Raw genomic sequence first — 23,785 nt, 5'->3', positions numbered from 1 at the left:
AGGCTCCTTCAGATTAGGAGTGCCTAATTTTTTGACTTGACCTCCTCCAGGTACTGCAGTCCTGTATAATGACGCTTGCTTGTTATAAAGCAGCTTTTGTTTCAGTAAAGCGTCTCCGGCGTCTCTGCCGTGTCACCCTTCTGTCCGGACGAGGATGACAAGACCAGAAATACACATCATTATCATTGTTCATTAGCAACAAAGGAAACTAACAAGCTAAATCATGACAAGTTAAGTGTCACGGTTTCTCACCAGAAAACACTGGCCCAGGAATTGAATGGCTGATGCAGAACATTGAAAGAGTCATGACAGTGCTTCAAGGGCCAGCGTAGAAACTACGGTAAATAGAAAAAAACTAGCTGGAGCCACAACAGTGGGATAAAAGAGCTGCAGGTAGCAGACAGTTACAGCGTGAGAAAGCTTCTGGTAGTTTCTTTTCGAGGAAGTAGCCAAATTTGACTTAGCAAACTGCCGCTGCTAAGTTAGCAAACACAGCTGAGCTAAAATCCTGTTCCAAGCGCGCTTAATTCAATGACCTTTTTGGTAAAGTAACGTATAACTATAATTAGTTACTTTTTTTAAAGTAATATTCCAAACTCTGGTCATGTGTTTTGTGGGTTTGTGCGAGTTTTTGGCATGTGTTTTTGATCCTGGAGCGTTGACGTGATTGCAGCCTTTTCCCTTTGCATGCGCTTTATGGTTTTAATTTAAACGTTTCTGCATGTTCATCCCCCTTGGTTTCGCTAACACAAAATGCAGCGTTGAGTTGAAACAATGTTTAGTTCAGGAAATTATTATAAATACATTTCTACAAGTATGGCAAGAAAACATCAGACAGCGTTTGTATGGCGTACCAAATGTAAAACTTCAATCACACTTTTCTAGCAGACACATTTCTCAGATTTCGCTCACTTTTCTCACATTTAACTCACTTTTGCAACATTTACCACTCACATTTAGTTAATTTTAAATGTTAGTTTAAGTTAAATGCTGACTCTAAATATTATGTCTGAACCTTAAATCTATATTTCAATTTAAAATGTTAAATCTAAATCTTACATTTTAAATCTAAATGTTATATCCAAACCTAAACGTTAAATCTAAACCTAAATCTTAAATCTAAACGTGAGCACTAAATCTCTCGACAAGTGTAAAGATGAATATTCGTAGTGATGTGTATTTCTGGACTTGTCATCCTCGTCCGGACAAAAGGGTGACACGGCACTGCGGCTGGATCAGAAGAGACTTCGGAGACGCTTTACTGAACCAAAAGTTGCTTTATTACAAGCGAGCGTCATTATACAGGACTGCAGTACCTGGAGGAGGTCAAGTCCAAAAAATGAGGCACTGCTAACTTGGAAAGGCCGAACCACAGTCTTATATTCCTTCTTCCTGCGTTTGGATGTGTGTTAATTCAGAAGAACACAACCTGACCATAGTCATAACTTAAATGTTGACTTTGAGCTAGACAGGTAGATTCTTCTCAAAGATATGGTTATCACTTTTGCATTCCGAAGTCCCAATTAGAGCCTCTTTTCTTACGAGAAGTGATCCAATCCACCTGCGAATATCAAACCAAGGGGCCTTATCTTATTATCTGCTTAAACTGAAATACCACCATTTAATTAAACTTGGTGGTTTGCTTTCTCCAAGTTGGATATACATTTTCACCATAAGCAAAACATGATATGAGTTAATTAATTCACTTCAGTAACTTTACCATTTACCGGTCCAATAAAGTTCTCCCTGTGTTTCCATCAAAAACTACCCGGATAGAATTAGTTCTTCGGGATCCTTTTGGAGTTCCTGCCTGCTCGGTGGGACTTCTGAAAGGTACCCGGAACCTTTTTGAGGGCGGGTTACGCTGTCGAACACTGATTGGTTGAACACACTTGGGAGCGTTCCTAAAACGTATCTTTCAAACCCACGACCACCATTAAAATGTATGCGGCGACTGGTTTATTTCTTATTTCTTGTGTATTTCTGTTACAACAAACTTGACAACGGAGAGAAAGAAGAACGAAAGGACATTTCGAAATGCAGGAACTTTTGTGGGGGCATCTAAATTTGTGCTGAAAAACGCTGATCAGTGGAACTATCTTGGAGTGTTTTTACTCAGCCGTAGTCCTTAAACTCTATCTATGCAGTTTATTGTTGTTTATTCGTTTTTACAAACTTCATTTCATTATGCGAAGCTACGAGAAGTGGATGGACTCTTTTAAAACGTATTTACGGAGGAGTATGATGCCAGAATCGAAGCGGCGACCTCAGCTACTTACTACTCTGACTTTGTTGGGTAAATATCAAGTAAAAGAGGCAGCACACGAGTGTAACAAAGGTAAATAACATCAAATATGAACTATTTACTTTATTGCATGTTGTAAAAGTAGTCAGTGACACTCCATTTGTGTAGTTACTAGCCTCAACCTGAGTAAACAGAATACTAATGCGAACAAGCTAAAACCGTTTGTGTTGTGTTTGTGTTGTTGGCGTGAGATAAACACTGACATTTATTATTTACATATTGTTATTTACAGCTGAAATGGACCAAAAGCAATCACCTGACTCTCATGAATTAATCATTTACCGAAAGGACGACTTTGTGACTGTTGGACAGACAAAAGCCTGACTTTTTATGAACAGTTTCATAACACTTCATTTTTTAAAGGCCTACTGAAATGACATTTTTTTATTTAAACGGGGATAGCAGATCCATTCTATGTGTCATACTTGATCATTTCGCGATATTGCCATATTTTTGCTGAAAGGATTTAGTAGAGAACATCGACGATAAAGTTCGCAACTTTTGGTCGCTGATAAAAAAAGCCTTACCTGTACCGGGAGTAGCGTGACGTCGCAGGTTGAAAGGCTCCTCACATTTCCCCGATGTTTACGATGCAGCGAGAGCGATTCGGACCGAGAAAGCGGCGATTACCCCATTAATTTGAGCGAGGATGAAAGATTCGTGGATGAGGAACGTGAGAGTGAAGGACTAGAGTGCAGTGCAGGACGTATCTTTTTTCGCTCTGACCGTAACTTAGGTACAAGCTGGCTCATTGGATTCCACACTCTCTCCTTTTTCTATTGTGGATCATGGATTTGTATTTTAAACCACCTTGGATACTATATCCTCTTGAAAATGAGAGTCGAGAACGCGAAATGGACATTCACAGTAACTTTTATCTCCACAACAATACATCGGCGAAGCACTTTAGCTACGGAGCTAACGTGATAGCATCGGGCTTAACTGCAGATAGAAACAAAATAAATAAACCCCTGACTGGAAGGATATACAGAAAATCAACAATACTATTAAATCATGGACCTGTAACTACACGGTTAATGCTTTCCAGCCTGGCGCAGCTTAACAATGCTGTTGTTAACGACGCCATTGAAGCTAACTTAACTACGTGACCTCACAGAGCTATGTTAAAAACATTAGCGCTCCACCGACGCCAGCCAGCCCTCATCTGCTCATCAACACCTGTGCTCACCTGCGTTCCAGCGATCGACGGAGCGACAAAGGACTTCACCCGATCATCGATGCGGTCGGCGGCTAGCATCGGATAGCGCGTCTGCTATCCAAGTCAAAGTCCTCCTGGTTGTGTTGCTGCAGCCAGCCGCTAATACACAGATCCCACCTACAGCTTTCTTCTTTGCAGTCTTCATTGTTCATTAAACAAATTGCAAAAGATTCACCAACACAGATGTCCAGAATACTGTGGAATTTTGCGATGAAAACAGAGCTTTTTGTATTGGATACAATGGTGTCCGAATACTTCCGTTTCAACCATTGACGTCACGCGCATACGTCATCATACATAGACGTTTTCAATCGGAAGTTTCGCATGAAATTTAAAATTGCACTTTATAAGTTAACCCGGCCGTATTGGCATGTGTTGCAATGTTAAGATTTCATCATTGATATATAAACTATCAGACTGCGTGGTCGGTAGTAGTGGGTTTCAGTAGGCCTTTAATTCAAAAGGGTAATACTAACCACCGGTTATCATTGTTACCGTTTATCTTTACATCCCTAAACCGACTGGATGTCAGATATATACACAAACTGGTACTTATGTTGTCATCGTTGTTGTAAATTCTCAGGTATTGATCTCCTGAAGACAATGGACCCCCCAAGAGTTATCAAAACACATTTGCCATTTCAGCTCATTCCAAAGGGCTTTTGGGAAAACAAGTGCAAAGTTAAACGGAATCCATCCTATTTGGGTCCCACATCAACCTTAAGAAAGTCAGTGACTTCACTATAAAAGTGAGTGACATTGTTATCACCAGGAAAGATGAGGTCACCTACCTAGGTTCCATTCTAGAGGCTAATCTTTCCTGTGATAAAATGGCAACCAAGCGTAATCAAAAAGGTCAACCAACGAACGAGATTTCTCTATAGAATCTCCTCTCAGGTCAACAAAAGCACCATGAAGATTCTAGCGGGAACTCTCATTCAACACTTTTTCGATTACACATGCACCTCCTGGTACCCTAGCACCTCCAAAACCCTCAAATCTAGACTCCAAACATCCCAGAAGAAGATAGTCAGATTATTTCTAGACCTCCACCCCAGATCACACCTCACTCCTACCCACTTCTCCAAAGTGGGCCGGCTCAGGGTGGAGGACAGAGTAAAACAACTTGCACTGAGCCTAGTCTATAAAATCCGCTAGTCCTCCTTGATACCGAAGTACATGTCAAACTACTTCCTTAACCACAACACCAGGGTGAGCTCCACAAACCATGTTAAACCCAGATTCCGATCTAACAAAGGTCTTAACTCATTTTCCTTCTATGCCACATCAATATGGAATGCACTCCCAACAGGTGTAAAAGAAAGGGCATCTATATCCTCCTTCAGAACTGCACTAAAAGAACACCTCCAGGCAACTTCAAACCTAAACTAACACCCTCCCTCCACATCCTACCTCCCCGGATTGTAAATAATCAAATGTAAATAATCAAATGTAGATACTTATTCTTATGCTTTCTGATCTCTCTCGCTTTCTCTCTCTCTATGTCCACTACTTTCTGTACATATCCTACTAAGTCAGTCCTACCCTGTTCCAATGTCCATTTCTCTGATGATGCAATTGTTGTTGTTTTTTTGTTGTTGTTTTTTTGTCCTGTCCAGCTTCTCAGGCAAATCATATAGTTGATGTAGATGCCCATATCGGCTGTTCATATTTAATTTACAAAAGAGAAGTGTAGGATACTTCTCTTGTTGCCTTATTTGTATTTGACTTTATTAAATGTATTTAAATTATCATTTGGTGCAGACGGGCCAGAGCAGGAGGTGATAGAAAGAGAAAAAAAAGGAAGACAGAGGGGGGAATTGTGGGGAAAAGAGGGGGATTAGACAGAGAGACAAAAACAACAACAGCAAACACAACAACAACAACAACAACAACAACAATACAGCAACATCAGCAAATACGACATGTACAAATATGATGGTAAAAGTAATAGCAAATAAGCAGTTAGCGAAAATAAAAAATAATACAGAAATGACAATGAGCATTATTACACTAAAAATGGAGCAATACAAATACCAATAGAAATAGCGCTATTGATAATGAACAATACCAATACTTTACCTTTATTATCAACAATACAGTTGTTCAAATGCAACAATACATATACGTAATGATAATTTGAGATACGAAAGAATGCAGAAAAATGGAGAGGAAGAAAGAGAAGCAACCTACATTAACCTTGTAGATTGTTATAGTAACAATAGGTTAAGCTTTGTCAGAGTGCCATGTGTTATACCCAGTTTACCCTAGGGCAACAACATTAATATATGTTTGATGAAACGTGATTATGTGCATGAGTGTATGTGTGCATATGTACTTGTGATGATGCAATTATTGATGACTGAAGTGTTGATATCAACCAAACCTAAACCACCCCCCCCGCCCCTCCACATCCCACACCCCGGATTGTAAATAATGTAAATAATTCAATGTATATACTCTGATGATTATCTTGTGTGATGACTGTATTATGATGATAGTATATATCTGTATCATGAATCAATTTAAGTGGACCCCGACTTAAACAAGTTGAAAAACTTATTCGGGTGTTACCATTTAGTGGTCAATTGTACGGAATATGTACTGCACTATGCAATCTACTAATAAAGTTTCAATCAATTTCAATCAATAAAGAGAGGGGAAACGCTGGTATTAAGACGAACAACCTTTTAAATAAGTGTGTGTATGAAGGTGATCTACGTGGCTCGCAATGCTAAGGACAACCTGGTGAGCTACTTCTACTCTGATCAGATGAATGTCCCCCACCCGGACCCTGGACCCTGGGAGCGCTACGTCCAAAAGTCCATGCATGGACAGGTTAATTGAGGAGTGTAAGGAGGGGATTACGTCAACATATAAGTTTTTTTTGTGCAGTTGCATGGGTCTCCTGGTATGATCATGTCAAAAGTTACTTGGAGGAGGGAGAAAAGAGGAACATCCTTTACCTCTTCTATGAAGACATGAAAGAGGTGGATGATGTCTATAATTTCGCTGGGCTGTGTGGGTTTATTGTTTGCCTCAGCAGTATTTGTCCTCCTTTCCCCCATCCTCAGCGTGAATGTGGTATGATATAATACTTAGCGTCAACATTTAATTAAACTTTAATGTGATTGAAATGAGGTAAATGTGAGAAAGGTGGGTTAAATGTGAGAAAAGTGAGCTAAATGTGAGAAATACATCTGCTAGAAAAGTGTGACTTCTGGCCTCTCAGCTGTTGGAAGTCTCGCAAAAACAGGTTTGACCATTCCAACAGATTCCTGACTTGTAGACAAACTGAACCGTTGCTCTTAACTCCTTTAGGGTTAAATACTTTTACTAGTTAAACAAGACATAATGAGGCAGACGAAAAAGTAAAGCGATGTTCTTCTTTTTTCCATACCATGCAGGCAATCCCTCCACCCCCAGCCCAAAATCAAGGACTTTACTCTTGATATCTGTAAGAATAATCAGTTGTATCTCTTTACTGAGATATGTCAAACTGATAAACACTCAGACAGTAAAAGGAACAAGCATGTATAATGCTACCCCTCCTTCTCATTAATTAAATTAGTGTGGAGTGTTGCTGGGACAACTGCACAGACAATTCAAACCAAACCAGCAGGACCTTGGAGTGAGGGTTCAGACGTTACAGGGTCTACAAAAAAAGGATACATTCATGATTTACCAAACCAAAAAAAAAGATTAATATTTGACAGACGGCGGTGGAGAGGAGAGAAGGCACTCTTGCAATCTTACAGCCTGATATTTTTCAGGGTTGTTCACAAATCTTTTTGACCTTAGTTATGTCAGACGACCAAGAAGTCAAAATTCGCGGCCCACTGGTCCCGGTAAAAGGGATTCCCCTTTCGGAACACATCGCCAACCACTACAGCAATGTCTTGGCTTTCTGTCCTGATCCTTCAGACTTGCTCATTGCCACCTACCCTAAAGCAGGTATGATTGTTTTTTGATGTACTAACTGTACACACTGCAACTGTGGGGTGTTTAGCCAAATCACCACGGAATTTGGGACACACTGTACCTTCTGTGAACTGACAAACTCACATGTGTAAAATTTGATCAAGATTGGTTGATAACAATAGCCGTCTACAAGAAAAATATATTTAGGACTTAGTAACTAATTGTCCATAAATCACTGACCATTTTTTAATCAATATAATTTTTTAATCAATATAAAAACTATATATACTATAAAGTGTGTTTTTGGGGTGTGATAAGGGACCACATGGGTCCAGGAGACAGTGGATCTGCTTCTTCACAACGGAAATATTGAGATCTGCAAGAGAGCCTCGACACCCATCCGAATGCCTTTCCTGGAGAATTCCAAGCGACCAGGCATTCCCTCAGGTGTGTAAACCCCCGACTGGGGATGTAACGATATTAATATTTCTTATCATGGTTATCATTATTACAATATTGTTGAATGTGCTGAAAAAGTACTTTTAAACACACTGAAATCTTTTGACCAAGTTATTGAAAAAAATAATTATTGATAGACACACTGTTAGAAAACCCAGCATTTTGCATGTTTTGTGTTTGTTATGCATTACAGAAAGTGTTTTAGTCTTAGTATTGTATCTGTTTTATTTGCTAGGCCTTTATTGTTTTAAATATTGGTTTGTACTGTAGCACCTTAAGATTTATTTAAATGGAAAGTGCTTAACAAATCAAATGTATCAGTGTTGCTTGGGATCGCTTCAAAACGGCGTACCTAAAGATACTAAATGACATGGCTCCCGTGAAAACAGTCAGGCTCAAAGCCCGCTCGGAACCATGGATGAATCCGGACCTATTAGCTGCCATAAAAGACAGAGACAGAAAATACTCTGAATACCAAAAATGTAAAACAGAAGTAGATAAACAACTCAATAATATCAACCTCAAATTACTCCTTTCAACTCTCAAAAAGCAATGCAATAAATTAAGAAATAAGTCAACCAACCTGACTAAATCCTTAAAAAAAAATTAGAGGAAAACACAAATAAGCCACGTGAGCTCTGGAAAATTCTCAACAACCAGCTTCCTGGTTGCAGCCAGAAACTTAAAACCAGCATCAAGGAGGGTGACTCCCTCATTACAGACAAAATGGAGGTAGCTAGCAGACTTAATACCTTTTTCACCAGCATAGCCGCAACTCTTGTCAACAAGCTGTCCCATCACTATGGTCGCTTTGGTGTAGAACACATTAAAGCCTTCTACAGAAAGCTAGGAGTATCCAACGATGATTTCAAATTAGAAATGGTCACAGCTGATGAGGTGTTTAAAAAATTGAGCGCGCTCCAGCCTAACAAGGCCACCGGCCTTGATAATATTCCCTCCAGATTCCTCAGGGACTCTGCCTCCATCATTGCCCCGATCATCACGCACATAATAAACCTATCAATTACACAAGGCCAAGTACCAAAAGATTTTAAGATAGCAAGAGTTACTCCCCTCTTTAAAAAAGGAAGCAAATTGGAACCTGGCAACTACCGACCTGTTTCTATTGTCAGTTCCATTTCGAAAGTAATGGAGAAAATAGTTTATGAACAGGTCGATAGTTACCTTGCCACTAATAAACTCATGTACAAATTCCAATCCGGCTTCAGAACTAACCACTCCACTGACACATGCATTCTCTATCTGACCGACAACATCAAACATGAGGTGGACGTGGGCAAATACTGCGGCATGGTCATGCTGGACCTTCAGAAGGCCTTTGACACCGTTAACCATGCTATACTGTTGGATAAGCTCAGAGCAATCGGATTTAACAAAACCTCATGGAGCTGGATGCAATCTTACTTGGAGGGGAGGGAGCAGGTGGTAGAGGTGAACGGCACCGTGTCCCCCCCCCCCTCTCGGTGAGCTGTGGAGTCCCCCAAGGCAGTATATTGGGACCTTTACTGTTCCTAATATACATAAATGACATGTCATCGGCATGCAACTGTGAATTGTTTTTGTTTGCGGATGACTCTGCCCTGCTGGTATCCGACAAGGACAAGTCACAGGTGGAGAAAATCCTCAGTGCTGAGCTCGGTAGAACTTGCACCTGGCTCGCTGACAACAAGCTATCCATACACTTGGGTAAAACGGAATCCATCCTGTTTGCATAGGTGGATTAATGACCGGGCCTACCGGGCCCAGGCCCAGGGGGCCAGAGGCCCCAAGGGGCCAGGCCAACTTGGCCCCGCGGCCGCGACCCAAGCAAAACTACTTTTGCAAAAATAATAATCTTAAGCCCCAAGGGGCCAGGCCAACTTGGCCCCGCGGCCATGATCCATAGAGGGTAAGAGGCCCCAAGGGGCCAGGTCAACTTGGCCCCGCGGCCGCGACCCACAGAGGGCCAGAGGCCCCAAGGGGCCAGGCCAACATGGCCCCGCGGCCATGATCCATAGACGGTCAGAGGCCCCAAGGGGCCAGGCCAACTTGGCCCCGCGGCCACGATCCATAGAGGGTCAGAGGCCCCAGGGGGCCAGGTCAACTTGGCCCCGCGGCCACGATCCATAGACGGTCAGAGGCCCCAAGGGGCCAGGCCAACTTGGCCCCGCGGCCACGACCCACAGAAGGCCAGAGGCCCCAAAGGGCCAGGCCAACTTGGCCCCGCGGCCGCGAGCCACAGAAGGCCAGAGGCCCCAAGGGGCCAGGTCAACTTGGCCCCGCGGCCACGATCCATAGAGGGTAAGAGGCCCCAAGGGGCCAGGTCAACTTGGCCCCGCGGCCGCGACCCACAGAGGGCCTGAGGTCCTAAGGGGTCAGGCCAACTTGGCCCCGCGGCCATGATCCATAGAGGGCCAGAGGCCCCGAGGGGTCAGGCCAACTTGGCCCCGATCCATAGAGGGTCAGAGGCCCCAAGGGGCCAGGCCAACTTGGCCCCGCGGCCACGACCCACAGAGGCCCCAAGGGGCCAGGCAAAATTGGCCCCGCGGCCATGATCCACAGAGGGCCAGAGGCTCTCAATCATTATTATCAAAGCTAATTCTCAAATTGGATGGATCACACAACCTCACTCACATATTCTTTATCAATTATTAAAGGTTGTTTCTGAATTTTGATCACAGAACTTAATGCAAATATTCTTGATTGATTGACAAAGCTCATTCTCAAATTTTGATTACACAACCTTACTCTGACAAATTATCATTATCAAAAAGCTCTATCTCGAATTTGGATCACAGAATCTCACTCAAGTATTCTTAGCTGTGCCCCTCCCCCATCAAGTCTTTCATAAACCGGTCTGTTCTTTTAGAATCTCCTCATTTGGTATTTTGAACTCGTGAGAGACTGCTCAAAATTTGGTTTCCTTTCCCTCAGTTCAGACTCAGAGATAATTTGAAATCATTCAACAAGAAGTTTAACGCGCGCACACACACACACACACACACACTTGAGTTGAGCATTACTTGGAAATTCTTATATTTTCCATTTTGCTGTTATTATCAGCATCTTCCCATTTTGTCCTTTTCTTTCGAGAAAGTTTACAGTCTGACATTTGTCACTGCTGTCAGTTAATAACTTTTTGGTCTTTGACCCATTTTGTCATTTTCTCGATTCGATCGTCACTGACCACTCTCTCCTGTCTGGCAGACATCGTTGCTGCCATCATAGCTAGCAAGCTGCCTGCAGCGGGTCATCCCTATGTTCCCCGTCCCTATGTTACCCGGGTCCTATGTTCCCCTCTACCGGGGAACTAAGGACCCTTTTTAAAAAAAAGGGTTCTATGTTCCCCGCTGCGGGGAACGTACAACACTTTTTCCAGAAAAGGGTTCTATGTTCCCCGCTGCTTCCAATGCGCGACTAAGTAAGACGCACGCAGACACGCATGACAGAGACGCGTTTAAGTTGTCGAAGGAAGGAAGTTCGCGTTTGAGTTGCTCTATCTGCTGCCGCACGCCCTGTGACAGGTTAGGTTTAGGGATGGTTTTGGTCAGGGCACAATTTCGCCAAAAAAGTGCTCCACAACGCCCTGTGACAGGTTAGGTTTAGGGATAGTTTTGGTCAGGGCACAATTTCGCCAAAAAAAAGTGCTCCACAACGCCCTGTGACAGGTTAGGTTTAGGGATGGTTTTGGTCAGGGCACAATTTCGCAATTTCGCCAGATACAATGCAGGGAACATAGGACCCTTTTTTAGAAAAAGGGTCCTAAGTTCCCCGGTCGCATACAAAGACCCAGGAACAACCGGGGAACATAGGACCCGGGGAACATAGGACCCGGGGAACATAGGCACGCTCCCGCCTGCAGATAGCAACATTTTGGTGTCCTTTGGGAAAATATTTAGAAAGAAGACAAAAGTACACACAGTTGTACAACTATTATCTTTATGATCTTTTTTTTGTTAGTTTCTCTGTTACTGTGTGTGGCCAATTAAGCGACTTTTGGCCATACCTGGCTGGTGACATTTAGCGACTTTCTGGTTGATGTTAAGATTAATAATAGCAACAGTTCTCTTCATCTTAATGCAATTTATTGTGTCTGTCTCTCCACATTTTGCCATTAGGTACTTTGAGCTCTTGTTGGTCAGTCACTCTAAGGTACATTGTTGCTGCCATCATAGCTAGCAAGCTGCCTGCAGATAGCGACATTTTGGTGTCCTTTGAGAAATATTAAGAAAGAAGACAAAAGTACAAGACATTGTACGATTACTATCTTTTTAAAATTATTTGTTTCACTGTGTGATTGACCGACTTTGCCGCTAGATTTCGCGTCTTTTGGCCATACCTGGCTAGCGACTAAAAACATCATTTAGCGACTTTTTGGTTGTGAAGATAAGTGGTAAAAGCAGATCTTCCTGTTGGTCTTCCCACATTTTGCCATTTGGTACTTTGCACTCTTCTTGGTCACTCCAAGGCATTTGTCCCTGCCTTCAGCTAGTCACTTGGCTCTTTTGGAATATATTTCACTGTAATTGGCTCTCTCTCTCTCTTTCTCCTCAGTACAAATCAGCCTGTTCCCTTGCCATTCATCACTGACCACTCTGCTCTCCTGTCTGTCAGACATTATTGCTGCTTGCAGATAGCTTGGGGTCCTTAGAGAAAATATCAGAAGAGAAAAGTACACAATTATCTTAATTATCTTTTTTATTCAGTCAGTCCTTCAGTGAGTCCCAGTGTGTTGGCGATTAAGCAACGTTGGCATTCAATTAGCGACTTTTGGCCATACATGGCTGGCGACTCAAAAAACTAGAAAAAAAGTACAAAAAGTTGTACAATTAATATCTTTATTATCCTTAATTCCCCTGAATCCTAGAGTGTGTTGCAATTAAGCAACTTTGCTGCTAGGTTTAGCGACTCTTGTTTTGGGCATACCTGGCTAGCGACTACAAACATTATTCAGCAACTTTTTGGCTGTTAAGATTAACGTTAATAAATTAAATCCTAATACAATTTATTGTGTTGGTCTCGCCATCTTGCTATTAGGTACTTTGAATTCTTGTTGGTCTCTGCTAAGGTATCTGGCTGTTGTCTTTGCCTTCAGTTAGTCACTTGGCTCTGGAATATATTTAACTGTACTTGGCTCTCTCTTTCTCCTCAGTACAAATCAGTCTGTTCCCTTGCCATTTAGACATTTTCTTGATTGGATCATCACTGACCACTCTGCTCTCCTGCTGTCTATCAGACATTGTTGCTCCCATCATAGCTAGCAAGCTGCCTTGGTGTCCTTTGTGAAAATATTTAGATAGAAGACTAAAGTGCACAAAGGTGTACAATTATTATCTTTTCAAAATATTTGTTTCACTGTCAGTGTGATTGACCGACTTTGCCGCTAGATTTCGCGTCTTTTGGCCATACCTGGCTAGCGACTGAAAACATCATTTAGCAACTTTTTGGTTGTGAAGATAAGAGGTAAAAGCAGATCTGCCTGTTGGTCTTTCCACATTTTGCCATTTGGTACTTTGCACTCTTGTTGGTCACTCCAAGGCATTTGTCCCTGCCTTCAGCTAGTCACTTGGCTCTTTTGGAATATATTTCACTGTAATTGGCTCTCTCTCTCTTTCTCCTCAGTACAAATCAGTCTGTTCCCTTGCCATTTAGACATTTTCTTGATTCGATCATCACTGACCACTCTGCTCTCCTGCTGTCTATCAGACGAATCAGTTGATTCTCTGCTCTCAATTGTCTATGCTAGTAAGCTGTTATTCTCTGCTTTGGAGTGTTGATGCTGGGTTGCTAGTTTTCTAAATCACCTCACACACTTGAAGGAAGCAGCACCGATCATAAACACACAAACAAACTCACACACACACACACACACACACACACACACACACACACATAGTTGGTTTATCTGTTGTGATAGGCAAAGAGCCAATGTGCAAAGAAAGAAGGGAAATATGGATCATAAACGTTTAAGTGGAGGAGCTAGAAAAAAAATTCAGCAAGAAAAGAAAAAAAAGGAATCAGTTTTACTTGAGAGTGTTCCAAATATCTCCAGCTTCTTCAGTACAAAGACATCTGCTGAAAGCAATTCTATAAATGCTACTGCAAATTCAGCTAAGGTTAGCAATGCACCTGAGCTAGCATGTAGCTCCCAAGATCCTGAGACCACTACAAGTGTAGACACTGAACCAAATGCTTCTGATGCTTATGATTCAACCAATTCAGCAGTAGCCAGTTGCTCGGATGAATGTGAGGTCACTGCACCTCTGGACAGCATAGAAAATGAGCTGAATCTTTCTTCAACACCATCTACAGTGACAACTCTACCTAGTGATCCCGCTAAATGGGCTGAGACCCTCACTGAGTCAATGAAGGAAGTTCTTATTCAAAGAGGTGCAAAATCATTTCACAACCGTCACAGCCATTATCCAGCTTCTGTGAGGAACAGTGGGCTAGGAGGCAAAACCCGATGCCTAAACAATGAACATTTTACTTCACACTTGCCCAATGGACAACGAGTACAAAGAGAGTGGCTGATGTACTCTCCCTCTACTGGTAATGTTTACTGCTTTGCATGCAAACTGTTTTCCCCAAAAACGCATTCTTTTGTGACAGGCTATTGTGATTGGAAACACTCAGAAAGATTTGGTGAACATGAGCGAAGTGCTGAGCACATAACCTGCATGCAAGCAGTCTTGAACCGCGCCAAAGGTGCCACAGTTGATGCAGACCTGTTCAAACAGTTTCAGGCAGAGAGCAGCTATTGGAGGCAGGTGTTACAAAGAGTTGTTGCAGTCATTAAATTCCTTGCAGAAAGGGGCCTTGCATTTAGGGGTAAAAATGAATCGTTAGGGTCTCCTCTCAATGGGAACTACCTTGGTATTCTGGAGGTCCTGGCTGAATTTGATCCCTTTCTAAAGGATCACATCAGAAAGTTTGGGCAGATGGGTCGAGGTAATACCTCATATCTGTCCTCCACCATTTGTGAGGAATTCATTGAATTGATGGGTGCAAAAACCAAACAGGCTATAGCAGATGAACTGCAAGCAAGCAAATACTACTCTATCATTGTGGATTCAACCCCAGATTTATCTCATGTGGACCAATTGACATTCATATTCCGTTTTGTTAGCAAAGAGGGCAGTGTTGTTGAACGCTTTGTGGGTTTTGAGCCCATTACTAGCCATACAGGTGAAAGTTTGGCTAACTGTGTCATGTCTGTGTTGGAAAATCTAGGGTTAGAGCTGTCAAATTGCAGGGGGCAGGCTTATGATAATGCCAGCAACATGTCAGGGAGGTATAATGGGTTGCAGGCTCACTTAAAGAAAAGCAACCCATTAATACACTATATTCCATGTGCAGCTCACTCTTTGAATTTGGTGGGAGTCAACAGCATTGACAGATGTGGAAATGAAGTCTCTAAGTATTTTGACTTGATTCAGTCTATTTACAACTTCACAACTGCATCCACACACCGATGGGACAGGGTATTTGGCAATTCCAACATAGATCTCACACTTAAAGCTTTATCCAACACGCGTTGGAGTTGCCGTGCAGAATCTACCAAAGCACTGTGGCAGAACTACAGTAAAATAAAAGCAGCACTACAGGTTATTTCCACTGATGACACAGAGAAACGAGACACACGAACTGAAGCTGACAGTCTAGTGCGGAAGCTGGATTCACTTGAGATGGCCTTCATGGCAGGCTTTTGGGACACTGTTCTGTCCAGATTTCAGGCCACAAGTCTGCAACTTCAAAAAGCAGACATGGACCTTGGTACAGCAGTTAGATTGCTGGAATCTCTGCGCACCTTTGTTCTCTCCCAAAGAGATCTATTTGATCATTTTGAGCAGAAAGCCTTAAACATGTTGGGTGGCACCCCATCTTACAGGGCTGAACGGACGAGGAAACGTAAAAAGTTTGCTGATGAATCAGCATCCCCAGATGTTGTGCTTGAGGGAAGGCAACTGTTTCAAATAGAGACATTTATTGCCTCTATTGATCAACTGAGTTCAAGCCTTAATCACCGTCTGGAGGCCTACAAACATCTGAACAATTTGTTCAGTGTCCTTTTCTCTTTGGATACAGAGTCCAATGCTTCAGTCCTTCACAAGGCCAAGATTCTCACTGAATCATACCCATCTGACCTCAATGAAAGTCTTGGACAGGAGCTTATACAGTTCAAATCTTTTATACAGCTCAACAACACTGATGAGGAGAGGACCCCTTCAGGACTGCTCAAAACAATAATACATTTTGGACTACAGCCTACGTTTCCTAATACATACATTGCGCTACAGATTTTTCTCACTCTACCGGTCAGTAACTGTGAGGGAGAACGCTCATTCTCTCTTTTGTCAAGAGTAAAAAATGAGCTGCGCACAAGAATGACTCAGAAAAGATTAAATGCGTTATCTCTAATGGCAATTGAGAGTGAGCTGACAAGAGAGTTGGACTTCAATGATGTGGTGGATGATTTTGCAAAATTGAAAGCACGAAAGAAACCCCTTGCTTAAAGGTGCACTGTGTAAGATTTTTAGGTTATTTCCAGAATTCACCCATTCACTAATGTTAGGCTACCTGTTTTCATGAATACTTACCACCACCATAAAATTCTAAGTATCCATTATGACTTGGAGAATTGCACTTTTGCCATTTCTGGGAAGTGTCACCTGGATTGTGAAGATAGGATTGACTTTAGGCAGAAGCTTGGTGCTTTCTCTGGCAAACTGAACCTCAAGCTTCATTCTCTGCAGCTTTGCATTCTTGTGCAGACTTTCATCCACAAGGAACTTTTCAACTTCCCCACTATCGTGAAGGGGCCATCAAAAGATTTCAGTGTGTCCAGCATGTCTAGTCTCTTACTCTCCTTTCTTTGAGCCATCTCTTGTTTCTCATCTGCCCTACTCTCGAATTTTGCCTTCATGAATTTACTCCAGTTGAGTTCAACCTCCCTTTTTGCTTGTGCTGCTGCCTTGAAACCTCTGAAGCTCCTGGCTCTTCTGTAAAATTATTGACCTATTGACTGCGTTCAGTGTGCCCAACTTCTTCAGTTTGTAGTCCACCTTGCCACATTGTCTCTCCATCCCAATGTTGTGCACAGGGGTGCCATCAATGTTACTAGCCTGTTCACTGACAGGGTCCATTGGGAAGGTCTCCTCATCCATCCTCTGCCTGGCCAGGACAGTCTTCAGATGGGGCAGCATGAGATCTGTCAGCTGCTTCACTTCATCCAAGTATTCGGCAGCCACGTCTGACACTGAGTTCAGGACATGTCCAGTGCCTGTCCAGCCACTATAGCATTCTTGGAAATGGGCTATCTTGACCTGCATGCAGCCCTTGTACCATGAACTGGCCTACACCTTTCTTTGTGGTGCTCTCCGATGCATGTTATCATTTTACCTTTCTCCTTCTCCTCAAGCTTAACCACAAATAGATACAGACTTTGAGCCTCAATTTGCTGCACAGCTGCCGTTATGCCAATGTGTTTTCCTAAGATATTATTTTATTTTTAATGATAGAAGGGAGGAAAAGGGGGCAAAAATCATGTCCGATTTAGTTTTTTGGGTGGGTTGGGGGGTTTATTTCATGATAGCTACCAACTTCCAATACATAATATCTCTCAAATGACCCAATGCACCATCACTGAAGTGGGCGTAATCATTTTCAAAAATGTTTATTTTTAGGCCATTTATCCCCTCCCCCTGTGTCTGTGTGAAACCTGTGCTTGTCAGTGTCTGTGTGGTATACCTAATAGTGTGTGTGCAGTATGTGCACTCTTCTGTACAGTACAGTGTGCATGTCTGTTCACAGTATACAGTATTTCTTGCATAGTGCGTGCGTGTGTGTGCGCCCACACGCGCGGGGGGTTGAGGGGCCAAGACCATGTCAGGCCCAGGGGGCCAAAATTTCTTAATCCGCCCCTGCCTGTTTGGGTCCCACATCAACCTTAAGAAAGTCAATGACTTCACTATAAAAGTGGGTGACATTGTTATCACCAGGAAAGATGAGGTCACCTACCTAGGTTCCATTCTAGAGGCTAACCTTTCCTGTGATAAAATGGCAACCAAGGTAATCAGAAAGGTTAACCAACGAACGAGATTTCTTGACAGAATCTCCTCTCTGGTCAACAAAAGCACCATGAGGATTCTGGCGGGAACTCTCGTTCAACCCTTTTTCGGTTACGCATGCACCTCCTGGTACCCTAGCACCTCCAAAACCCTCAAATCTAAACTCCAAACATCTCAGAACAAGCTAGTCAGGTTACTTCTAGACCTCCACCCCAGATCCCACCTCACTCCTACCCACTTCTCTAAAGTGGGCTGGCTCAAGGTGGAGGACAAAGTTAAACAACTTGCATTGAGCCTAGTCTATAAAATCCACTACACCTCCCTGTCAAACTACTTCCTTAACGTAAATGACCGCCATAACCACAACACCAGGGGGAGCTCCACTAACCACGTTAAACCCAGATTCCGAACTAACAAAGGTCTTAACTCATTCTCTTTCTATGCCACATCAATGTGGAATGCGCTCCCAACAGGTATAAAAGAAAGGGCATCTCTATCCTTCAAAACCGCAATAAAAGTTCACCTCCAGGCAGCTACAACCCTAAACTAACACCCTCCCCGGATTGCTAATAATCAAATGTAAACAATCAAATGCAGATACTTTTTCTTATGCCTTCTGATCTCTCTCTCTCTCTCTCTCTCTCTCTCTCTCTCTCTCTCTCTCTCTCTCTCTCTCGCTCTCTCTCTCTCTATGTCCACTACTTGCTGTCCATATCCTACCCCCACGCCCCTCCACACCCCTGATTGTAAATAATGTAAATAATTCAATGTGATTATCTTGTGTGATGACTGTATTATGATGATAGTATATATCAGGGGTGGGCAATTAATTTCTACCGGGGGCCGCATGAGCAACCCGAGCACTGCTGGAGGGCCACATCGACAATATTTCAATTAAATTTTGCTCAATATTATTTTTGATATATACCGTAAGATAAATAATAATAATAATAATAATAATTAATAATAATAGTAATACTTCAACATAGTGTGTGTAACAGCATTCCATGACTAATATCAATAAATTAACATTAATAATAAATGACAGTAAAATAAGCATACGTATGACTGAGGAGTCATAGTGTAACTTTGTGTGGTGTTTGAGTTGTCCGACTTTTTGTGTGGCCATAAACGCACCAGTAGTTTAGTGGTATGCGTGTTGGTGACAGATGACAAGTTGGCTTTGGCCTGGTTTGTACGGCAGAAAATGACTAGTTTTTCGAGATAGAAGTGTTTTACTCATGTTTTTGGTGTGGTTATGTCCGAATATAAACAGTTTTGCTCAATAAAGTGATCGATATAATTCCTGTCCTCGAAGCATCTCGATAGACGTTACAATAATTGAACGGTGTTCAATTGAACGGTGTTGACGAACACCGTTAGGGCCGCTTGTTGTCACTGTCACTCAAAGTTGCATTGCAAAATTACATGGAATAAATATGTTTATTTTGTTTAGAATTCAGATGGGATTTGATTTGGTGCGCGGCATATATTTGCTGTGCGCAGCGGACGCTTGAGCAGTGCGCAATTGCGCAGGCACGCACCTTAGAGGGAACGTTGCTTGGCAGTCCATGTCTTGTTGAAAACACGCCATTCGTCATCAACTTTTCTCTTTTTAGCGTCTCGGGTGTAAACCGTGCATCACTTGTCGCTGCATGTGCACCTTCACTCGCAGGTTACACACGGACACACGCCCATAAATAATACTTTTCAAAATAAAAGCAGCACAGTTGTATTGCGCGCACGACATAGATGTTTTTTCAACTTTATTTTGTAATTTGTGATTGCAGCTGTTCACATTCACTCACAATCACGCACACGCATACGTCCACACGGAAGTAATACAAATAACGATTTTCAAAACAAAAGCAGCACCGTTGTATTGCACACTCGACATAGATACTTTTTAAAATTTATTTTGTAATTTATAATTGGCCTCACGCGGGCCGGGCAGAGACGCACAAAGGGCCGGATGTGGCCCGCGGGCCGCAGAATGCCCAGGTCTGGTATATATGATAGTATATATCTGTATCATGAATCAATTTAAGTGGACCCCGACTTAAACAAGTTGAAAAACTTATTCGGGTGTTACCATTTAGTGGTCAATTGTACGGAATATGTACTTCACTGTGCAACCTACTAATAAAAGTCTCAATCAATCAAATTATTATTTATCCTACTCTTTTCAGTGGTCCTTGAACGCACCGTAAAAACATCTCTCTCTTTTCCCCACTCTCCTTTCGCTGTGTTCTAAGAGAGCACAGCTTGTAGGTTCAATGTGCACAATTGAATATCTTAGTTGCTTGGACAGCAAAATATTTATGTAGGTTTGGATTGGGGTATGTTGTTTCTTAATGGGGAAAGACATTGATAGGCCCTTCTCCACGGTTCCTGTAGAATTGTGTAGTTTGTGTTTCCACCGTATTTCACAGAGTAGTGGTTTACTATATTTCTACACAGTACATAAACAGACAATATTTGGTCAGAGTTCTTTAACTAAAAAGTACGTAAATGAAATACAAAGCAATAATATACAAAACGATAGGATTTAAAAAAATTAAGTGTACTGAATTGTTCATAACAAATCAGGCCTTTGTCTGTCCAACAGTCACAAAGTCGTCCTCTTGGTAAATGATTAATTCATGAGAGTCAGGCGATTGCTTTTGGTCCATTTCAGCTGTAAATAACAATTCGTAAATAATAAATGTCAGTGTTTATCTCACGCCGACAACACAAACGGGATTAGCTTGTTCGCATTAGCATTCTATTTACGCAGGTTGAGGCTAGTAACTACACAAATGGAGTGTCACTGACTACTTTTACAACATGTAATAAAGTAAAAACTTAATATTTGATGTTATTTACCTTTGTTGCACTTGTGTGCTGCCTCTTTTACTTGATATTTACCCAACAAAGTCAGAGTAGTAAGCAGCTGAGGTCGCCGCTTCGAGTCTCCGTGAATACGTTTAAAAGAGTCCATCCACTTCTCGTAGCTTTGCCTAGCGAAATGAAGTTTGTAAAAACAATAAACTGCATAGATAGAGTTTAAAGACTACGGCTGAGTAAAAACACTCCAAGATAGTTCCACTGATCAGCGTTCTTCAGCACAAAGATCCCCCCACAAAACTTCCTGCATTTCAAAATGTCCTTTCGTTCTTCTTTCTCTCTATTGTCAAGTTTGTTGTAACAGAAATACACAAGAAAAAGGTAACAAACAAGTCACTGCATATATTTTAATGGTGGTCGTGGGTTTGAAAAATAAGTTTTAGGAACGCTCCCAAATGTGTTCAACCAATCAGTGTTCGACAGCGTAACTCGCCCTCAAAAAGGTTCCGGGTACCTTTCAGAAGTGCCACCGAGCAGGCAGGAACTCAGAAAGGTTCTTGAAGAACTAATTCTATCTGGGTAGTTTTTGGTGGAAACACAGGGAGAACTTAATTGGACCGGTAAATGGGAAAGTTACTTTGAAAGTTCCTGCGGTGCAAAAGGGCCTCTTGTTATCATGTAAGCGTTTAAGCTAGTGATCTGGGGCCAGTCAGTCCGTGAGTTCATCAAAGTGCAGTTATCAATCACGGGTTTTTCCATAATTTTAATTCAAAATGGTAATACTAACCACCGATTATCATTGTTACCGTTTATCTTTACATCCCTAAACCGACTGGATGTCAGATATATACACAAGCTGGTACTTATATTGTCATCGTTGCTGTAAATTCTCAGGTATTGATCTCCTGAAGACAATGGACCCCCCGAGAGTTATCAAAACACATTTGCCATTTCAGCTCATTCCAAAGGGCTTTTGGGAAAACAAGTGCAAAGTAAGATAAAGAGAGGGGTGAACGCTGGTATTAAGACGAACAACCTTTTTTTAACAAGTATGTGTATGAAGGTGATCTACGTGGCTCGCAATGCTAAGGACAACCTGGTGAGCTACTTCCACTTTGATCAGATGAATGTCACCCACCCGGACCCTGGACCCTGGGAGCACTACGTCCAAAAGTTCATGCGTGGACAGGGTAAGTAGAGGAGTTTCAGTCGGGGATTACTTCAACAAATAAGTGCATGTTTTCTTTGTGCAGTTGCATGGGGCTCCTGGTATGATCATGTCAAAAGTTACTGGGAGGAGCGAGAAAAGAGGAACATCCTTTACCTCTTCTATGAAGACATGAAAGAGGTGGTTGATGTCTATCATTTTGCTGGGCTGTGTGGGTTTATTGTTTGCCTCAGCAGTATTTGTCCCCCATCCAGAATCCTCAGCGTGAAGTGGAGCGCATCATGAGGTACCTGGACTTGTCCCTTCCTGATGACGTCATCAGCCGCATTGTGGAGCTGACGTCTTTCGAGAACATGAAGGAGAATCCAATGGCCAACTACAGCTTCATGCCCCGATGCATTTTTGACCAATCCCTGTGTACCTTCATGAGAAAAGGTCCGTCAAAACCTCAACATCATCAGCCAAATATGACTCTGTCTTTTATAGCAGTGGTCCCCAACCACCGGTCCAGGGACCGGTACAAGTCCGTGACGCATTTTCTACCGGGCCGCACAGAAACATTAATTAATTCATGAACTACCGCATTTTCTCCGACTTAACTTTCGCCTGTCCTACTAAACACACCAATAAGCTTGTTGATAGATGTATATTACAACTCCTGTGTCATAGACAATGCACATTAATGGACATATAAAATGTTAATATAGCCAAAGGCTAATTTTTCATGCTAATTCTTTTGCTGTTTTTATCTGACACATGTAGAAAGCTAGTCAATGAAAATAATGCATACATTAAATAGGTCCCTGATGGAAATAAGGTTGGGAAACCCTGTTTTATAGGACCACAGGCCTCTGGAGGTCTGTAGAGTTATTGCAGCTAAGTCTAACTCACCATGTTCCTTCGTCATTCCTCTTGCTCTGCATTTGTCTGCTTGTTTAACCTGATTTGTTGCTTTTGTGTCCGACTCTATTCTTTTTTTTTGTTGCTAACAGGACAAGTCGGTGATTGGATGAATCATTTTACGCCAGAGCAGTCAGCAGAGTTTGATGAGGACTATCAGAAGAAAATGAAGCACGTCTATATTCCATTCAGATCACATTTTTAAACAGGCTGCTACATACTACTACTGAAGCTACTCTTGAGAAAGCATTATTATTATTATTATTAAATGTGACTGAGTATTAGGGTCTATGATTCAACATTAATTGACCAGACTTCTATGATGGCCCTTAAATGTATAGGATATTAAATTGCACAGTTTCTCAATTGACAGGCGGCCAAATCCGGACTGTAAATCAAAATAGGTGATTAGTTGTAACAAAAAATAAATACTATGTTACCGTGTTATCAGTGTATTTTCTATTGGATTTCAATCATATTGAACATTTTCTTAAGTAATTGTCAACACTAAAATTGGCCCGAGTGTGTGAATGTGAGTGTGAATGTTGTCTGTCTATCTGTGTTGGCCCTGTGATGAGGTGGCGACTTGTCCAGGGTGTACCCCGCCTTCCGCCCGAATGCAGCTGACATAGGCTACAGCACCCCCCGCGACCCCAAAAGGGACAAGCGGTAGAAAATGGATGGATGGATAATCGCTCAATTTGCTCATTCACTAATCAAATACAGGGTGAAAACTCAAAAGTGAGTCAGCGGCAAGTTTATTTAAGGACAATTTGTTTGTCTAAACCAGGGGTCCCCAAACTACGGCCCCCCCAGCATCCAAAATCCAGCCCACGGGAAGTCCCAAGTTAAAAAAAAAAGTGTTTTTATTTTATTTTAATTTTTTAATTTTTTTATATATATATTTTTTAATCTTT

At 42.0% G+C, this 23,785-nt stretch overlaps 1 protein-coding gene across 1 annotated transcript; it reads left to right on the top strand.

The window, feature by feature from the left end:
* Nucleotides 1-7,327: 7,327 nt before the first annotated feature.
* On the top strand, nt 7,328-23,168 carry LOC133655849 (sulfotransferase 1 family member D1-like). The gene is made up of 7 exons (XM_062056414.1): nt 7,328-7,478; nt 7,764-7,892; nt 21,695-21,792; nt 21,864-21,990; nt 22,054-22,148; nt 22,223-22,403; nt 22,961-23,168. Exons 1-7 carry the CDS (start codon nt 7,328-7,330, stop codon nt 23,071-23,073), a joined length of 894 nt encoding a protein of 297 aa, XP_061912398.1. The 3' UTR covers nt 23,074-23,168.
* The last annotated feature ends 617 nt before the right edge of the window (nt 23,169-23,785 follow it).

Source organism: Entelurus aequoreus, linkage group LG08 (genome assembly GCF_033978785.1).
Source record: "Entelurus aequoreus isolate RoL-2023_Sb linkage group LG08, RoL_Eaeq_v1.1, whole genome shotgun sequence".
NCBI classification, from domain to species: domain Eukaryota; kingdom Metazoa; phylum Chordata; class Actinopteri; order Syngnathiformes; family Syngnathidae; genus Entelurus; species Entelurus aequoreus.
The sequence above is the reverse complement of the archived record's forward strand: the minus strand, read 5'-3'. Positions and strand labels throughout refer to the sequence as shown.

Excerpts from the sequence above, each read along its gene's own strand:
- LOC133655849 (XM_062056414.1), top strand. The coding sequence starts at position 7,328 with ATGTCAGACGACCAAGAAGTCAAAATTCGCGGCCCACTGGTCCCGGTA. Across the intron at positions 21,793-21,863 it reads TTTGGGAAAACAAGTGCAAA|GTGATCTACGTGGCTCGCAA; the intron begins GTAAGATAAAGA and ends ATGTGTATGAAG. Across the intron at positions 22,149-22,222 it reads TCTATGAAGACATGAAAGAG|AATCCTCAGCGTGAAGTGGA; the intron begins GTGGTTGATGTC and ends TCCCCCATCCAG.